The sequence below is a fragment of the Dioscorea cayenensis genome, chromosome 10 (genome assembly GCF_009730915.1).
Source record: "Dioscorea cayenensis subsp. rotundata cultivar TDr96_F1 chromosome 10, TDr96_F1_v2_PseudoChromosome.rev07_lg8_w22 25.fasta, whole genome shotgun sequence".
Lineage (NCBI taxonomy): Eukaryota > Viridiplantae > Streptophyta > Magnoliopsida > Dioscoreales > Dioscoreaceae > Dioscorea > Dioscorea cayenensis.
In genome coordinates this window covers 7517673-7524230 of record NC_052480.1, presented here as the reverse complement: position 1 = coordinate 7524230, position 6558 = coordinate 7517673, and the positions used below count along the sequence as shown (strand labels likewise).

Genomic DNA, 6558 nt, shown 5'->3' with positions numbered 1-6558 from the left:
ATCCAATAAATAAATAAATAAAATTTATGCAATTGCATTTTACAAGTTTTCAAAATTAGATTAGATTGTTCAGACTGGGTTCAACCTGACTTATAATCGGTCCGGTTCATCCTAGAAATCTGGATTTAGAAAAAACCAATGTTAAACTGGTGACATGATCAGGTCATTAACTCGGATTTGTATTTTTTTAATTATTTATTTATGTTTATGTTTTAGTTTACGGAGATGTGAAGAATTTTATGTTTGTAGATTATGGATATTTGAATTATTTTTTATATTTATGTTTTAATTTGTAGAGATTTGAACCAAAAATCAGGTTATATTTTTTATTATTTAATATTTAAATTTTTTAAATATCTATAATTAAATATAATTTATTTTTTAATAAAATTATTGACTCTGGTTTAACCCGATTGAAAACCTCGAAGCCTGACTCCTCTAACTTTTTCCGGTTTAAAACAGGGTCCGATTTAAAAAACCTTGGCATTTCATTATCCAAAAAATAAAAATTAAAAATTAAAAAAATTAAAATATATATATATATATATGTTGAATATAAGGAAGGGCAAAATCGTCATTAGGTAAATAGGAAAAGGGTACTTGGGGAGGAAGAAACCAAGAGAAACTTCAAATAGCGGACGGCGTACGCGATCGCTCACTCCTCCACTGCGGCTCACGGCTACGCTTTCCATTCATCCATTGGATCCCTCTTCTCCTCTTCTCTCTCTCTCTCTCTCGCTAGGGTTAGGGTTTCGATCATCGCGCGCGGCTTACCAGGCACGCTGTCTCAGAAGATGAGTTACCAGATGAATTCTCCTTTCTTGTTCCCTCCCCTGCAGCCGCAGGGCATGGAAATCTTGGCAAACGACTGGAATTTGGTCATCAAAGTCAGTATTATCAATCCGATTGTTCTTTGATTTTATTTTATTTTTCCTTTTTGGTGTTGTGTTTATTGATTTTGCTGAATTTTGTTTCTAATTGGGTTGGAATTTGATGTGATTGTGAAAAAATTAGGGTTTTGTTTTGGGATTTTTGGGGGTGAATTTTTTTTAATTTTTATGAGCATGAGCAGAAGGGTTGGAGTTTTTTTTATTGCTTTTTGGTTTATTTGATTCCGATATTGATTTTGTGGTCTTTGGCAAGTGTAAATGTTCTTTGTGATTGTTGCGAATGTGGTATGAGTTTCTAGTTTGTGATTTGTGCTTTTAAAGATGATAATTTTTCCTATCTGATATGTTTCGATTAGGGGCTACTTTCATGTAATCGAATGTGTATACTGTTTCGGGGCAGATTTCTTTGTCTCTTGATATTAGTATGGCCTTAACAATAGTAATACTTTTTGATCCGTGAGAATATGATATCCTTGTCTTCTAATCTTGATCCTGGCCTTTTAGTTGAATCAACTTGCAATGAATCGGTTCTTCTTGGCTTAAATATTTTCTGAGCAGCTAAAGTAGCCCAAATTTTCATAATATTTTTTTCTTTTTTCTGCATACTCTATTAAAGAGATTATTTTGCCTACTCTTTTTTTCCCCTAATTGTATGGGCGGGGTTTTCCATTAATTTCATCCTATGACATTGATAGACAGGTTAAACATAGTTGACGTGGTTTATGTTTTAAAAAAAAAATTAGATTTTTATATGAGATGCTTAAAACAAACTTTGTGTAAGTCACTGGAGGCTCATGAATAAATTATCCTTTAGGAGGTATATGCTAGCTATCTATCTATGACGGGAATAAAATTAAAGAGATTATTTTGTCTACTCTTTTTGTTACCCTAATTGTATGGATGAGGTTTTCCATTAGTTTCATCCTATGACATTGATAGACAGGTTAAACATACTTGCGTGGTTTATTTTTTAAAATAAAAAAAAATTAGATTTTCATATGAAATGCTTAAAACAAACTTTGTGTAAGTCACTGGAGGCTCATGAATTAAATATCCATTAGAAGGCATATGCTAGCTATCTATCTATGATTTCTTTACAGCTTGTATTGCGGGAATAAAATTTACTGTTCCATTACTACCATATTAACAGCAGAAGAAAGCATAGTTTAGTAAAGAGAAAGTGTAAGGTTTCTGTTTTATTTTACTAAGAGATAATAATGCAAATTATGGATGAAGGACGTTACGAATGGGCCATTCTAGGAATCCACACAAAGCAATATGGTTTGAATGGATTTGTTTTTGTCTCTCTTTTTATCACAACATGCATAATTGAAGGACAGCATCTGTAACATGTGAGCTTTTTTTTTTTCTCCTTTGCTTGCAAATCTTCCCTTGATGTCTCCCCTTAAGCCTTACTATTTTCAGCGTCAGTTCTGAATATATAAGTAATGATCACCATATAAATTATTATCTCATAACGTGTTAGTGGAGCCTTCTAGTGGTTGTTGAATCACCTTTGTCTTTATCCGTTACTTTCAGTAGAAATATTTGGAAAATGGTAGATTTCTTGATTGAACATCATGAACAGTGACCTGGAAATGGTGGAAAAGTAGCTTTATTCGACTGTGATTTTTAAGTTGTTCATAATTTTGATAAATAAAGTCCACAGTTCAGATAACCATTTTGAGTCGTGTTTTCTGCTTATATTGGTTTGTCTTCGATCTAGATTCCTATACTCATTTTTGAAATTGTTCTTTAGGGGCCTGTTTAAAACCAGTTACAGCCAATCTAAAAGATCAACGAGCAAGGTTCTTATAATGAGACTAGTAAAACTTCAATGAGAAAATTGTTGAGTATGATGAGGTTGATGTTAAACATTAATAGTTACGACTGAAAAGGTAGATGTTCCAAAATTCTTGATTTCTTTGACACTGAATTTTCTGACAATTTGATACTGAACAAGAATCGAGAAAAATAAACTAAAATTTATATTTCATTGTTTCGTAATATTCAAGTGAATCTTTTGAATGCCAGCGTGTGAGTGGGAGGTTGTTATAATAACATTTAAAAACTTCCTTCCCCACTTTCTTTTTTTTTTTTAGAACTTTTTTATTTGTGAAACATCTAGAATTAAAGTGATATTTGGTTAAACTAAAAATGGAACCAGATGATTTTTCTCATTGAGATTTGCGTATAAATTGATTTGTTTACAGAGACTGGTTTTGCAAAGGAATGGCCCACTTTTTCCTCAGAAGAAAGAGGCACATGCTTGTGCTAGGTTTATGTTTTCATAAATTCTGTACTTGTGGTAATCTTGAGTTTTTTTTTCTGTGCATAGTGAGTTTTGAAGTTCAGAAGGCCTTTTGCCTTATGTCAATTGTAGCATGTCTTGAGTTCCTTTATTTTTTCTGCTTTCAAGTTTGCAAAACCTTTTCTCTTCTTTCAATTCTCTTCTTTCAATTAATGGTTTTCTGTTTCCACAGGTGAACTATCATGACACTCTCAAGAGATTTGGTGCCCATGTCTCCGGGAAAAGGCTGGATCATGACATGACTAGGCTGAAAACAAAAATAATTGACCTCTTCAAGTTCGGACCAGATGATAATTTCACTCTCACTTACTTTGATGAAGATGGTGATACTGTAACACTTGATACTGATGACGAACTTCATGATGCTGCTATCAGTCAACGATTGAACCCTCTTAGGATAAATGTTATTATGAAATCTCATGCTGATGGAAAATCTGAGCCAGCTAGCTCCACCCCCTCAAACTCACCAAATATCCAGACTAAGCAACTTCAAGCCAATGTTATTACTGAAGCATTAAATTCTCTCCCTGAACCACTTCGCAGTACACTATCAAAACTTTCTGAAGATTTATTGTCAAAAGCTACATCCTCTTCACCTGCTGTTGCTGAGTTTGTGGAGTATTTTTCAAAGCTTGGGTTATCCAATGTTAATCAATTTTCCCAAGGCACTTCTGGTGAATCGTCAGGCGCAGATGTCAATGCTTCAAAAATAGATAAGCCATCGAATGATTCTCCTGCTGGACATGCCTTCTCTTCTCCTCCCAATGCTGTTAGTCACATTACAGAATCTTCTCATGGGAAACATGGGAGTGGTAATGTAGAAAAGGGCGCTGGGGCCAAGCTTTCAACATCTGCTGACATTAATAGGGATAATGTTCCTCAGAACCAACATGCTTTAGGAGATCCTTTTGTTGATGATTTATTGTCTTCCATTTGGACTAGTGCTAACATGGAGCCAGGGAGGGAACCCGGTCAGGTTCTTTATGATGGTAAATCTGCAGGTGGCTCTCAGCCTGCGATACCTGCTGCCCGTATTTTGGAACCTACTTCAAGTTCAGATAGGCTGAGGACACTGGAGCCATCTTTTCAACCCGCAAATGTAGCATCCAAGGGATTTATTGGTGGTGCCAACTCACAATTTCACCCTGGAACTACTTCCACAACACCAGTCGGTTTAAATCCCTGTCCGAATAGGATCAATATACCCTCACATGGTTTTCTTCCAAGTTGGCTCAATCCCAAAGCACATCCATACAGAAGGGGCCATTCCTACATTGACAGTGCATTTCGTACTTTCCACAGAGGTGTTCAATGTGATAACTGTGGAATGCATCCTATCATGGGGCCACGCTATAAATCAAATGTGTATGAATATCAATGATCCTTTTTTTCATTTTTTTTTCGTCTTTTTTTGTTGATATCATTAGTTATATACATCATGACCACTGCCAACTTGGTTTTGCTTTTACAGGAAGGAAGACTATGACTTGTGCAGCATTTGTTTCGCACAGATCGGTAATGATGCTGATTACACCAAGATAGACCGTGTTCCTTACCGTTCTCCAAGGCTGTTTAAGGAATCGTACAACCCGGTAGGCTTATATCTTTCAAGAGGATTTATTGTCAATCATATTTTCTGTTTTTAGTTGACTTCTCTTCTGGAATCTCAGCATTCTCGATCTCGGTCTTCATCCCATGGTTTCCATGGTTGTGGGTCCAGATCATCTAGATCAAAACTTGATAGCCGCTTCATTCAAGATGTGACAGTCTTGGATGGAACCATCATGTCCCCGTCTACTCCTTTCACTAAGATATGGCGGTTGCGTAACAATGGAACCATTCCATGGTTTGTTGGTACTCAGCTTGTGTGGATTGGTGGTGATCGACTTGGCAATCAAACTTCTGTTGAGTTGGAGGTACATGTGCATTCATTTTTTAGTTCTATTCAGTTGCTTGGTGGCTGATGTTCATTTCTTTTTCTCTATGATTGAGATGTACCTGTTATCACTTGATCATTGCTATGTAACTTTCCTGATGTGCAGATTCCCGGGGAAGGATATCCTGTGGATGCAGAGCTTGATGTTGCAGTTGACTTCACCGCACCGTCAAGTCCTGGCAGGTACATCTCATATTGGAGGATGGCCTCACCTTCTGGGCAGAAATTTGGTCAACGAGTTTGGTTGCTTATCCAGGTGATTCTTATAGCACCAACCCTATGGTCTTGTTATGTATTAACCCTCTGGCCTACTATTGCTTATCAACTATGCTTTTGCATCTACAGGTTGATAATTCTCGACCAAGTTCTTCTTCTAGTTACCATGCAGATATTAACTTGAACCTGCCTCCTGAAAACAATTACGGCAATGGAGCGCGAGTGAACATAGATGTGAATGCCCATCCTGCAGATGCTGTATCTGCTGGACCTGATGTTACCAATATGAATACCGTGGAAGATTTTGCACCATTCTTCATTCAAATACCTGTCCAGAATGTGGAACCTGCTCCGGCTGCTGCTGAGTTGCTCGGTACCTCTGATGAGCCAACACAGCCCATGCCCAAAGCGTCCTCCCCAATTTCATATCCCATCATTGAGCCACCACCACAGCCCATGCCCAAAACACCCTCCCCAATTTCATATCCTATCATTGAGTTCCCTTCACCGTCATCATCACCACCACCTGTTCATGTTGGATCCTCATCCAAATTGGATGCCGATGACAATCCTGTTGAAAATACGCTCTTGAAGGAGTTGGAAGAGATGGGCTTTAAACAAATCGACTTAAACAAGGAGGTTCTCAGGCTAAATGAGTACGATCTGGAGCAGTCTGTGGATGATCTCTGTGGCTTTTCCGAATGGGATCCCCTTCTCAAAGAACTGAAGTTTATGGTAACTGCACTTACATTTTATGTTTTTTTATTCATTGTATGTGAATGGTAACTTACAGAGGCCGATGTATGGCTTGTCAGGGTTTCTCCGACGCGGAAACAAACAGGAAGCTGCTGATAAAGAATGGTGGAAGCATCAAACGAGTTGTGCTGGATCTCATTTCTGAGGAGAAAGCTGAATAGAGAGTGCTGCATTTGGGTTTCTTCTTGAAATCCAAGAAACAAATCACAAAAACTCTGGTGTGTCTTTTAATCAGTCTATTTTCTTTCAATTGCACTGTTATGCTTGGATGTGGCTTGGTGTTTGTGTTGAATATATGGTGCTTTGTCCTGAGGGCAGGGAACCTTTACTATTCTGTTTGTCATCTGTGATCGTATCACTTTGTTTATAAATAAATGTGAGTTACTAGTGACTTATATAATTGGGTTGTGTTTTGATTTTTTGCATTAATTGTTTTGATATTTTCACTT

General features: G+C 37.0%; 1 protein-coding gene across 1 annotated transcript; it reads left to right on the top strand.

Annotated features, from left to right (window-relative positions):
- Positions 1–626: 626 nt before the first annotated feature.
- On the top strand, positions 627–6529 carry LOC120270439 (protein NBR1 homolog). The gene is made up of 7 exons (XM_039277443.1): positions 627–887; positions 3374–4566; positions 4673–4793; positions 4872–5117; positions 5244–5393; positions 5483–6088; positions 6169–6529. Exons 1-7 carry the CDS (start codon positions 795–797, stop codon positions 6268–6270), a joined length of 2511 nt encoding a protein of 836 aa, XP_039133377.1. The 5' UTR covers positions 627–794; the 3' UTR covers positions 6271–6529.
- Positions 6530–6558: the final 29 nt, after the last annotated feature.

Coding starts and splice junctions, on each gene's coding strand:
- LOC120270439 (XM_039277443.1), top strand. CDS start 795: ATGAGTTACCAGATGAATTCTCCTTTCTTGTTCCCTCCCCTGCAGCCG. Junction 4,794..4,871: donor TTAAGGAATCGTACAACCCG/GTAGGCTTATAT, acceptor CTGGAATCTCAG/CATTCTCGATCTCGGTCTTC. Junction 5,118..5,243: donor AAACTTCTGTTGAGTTGGAG/GTACATGTGCAT, acceptor CCTGATGTGCAG/ATTCCCGGGGAAGGATATCC.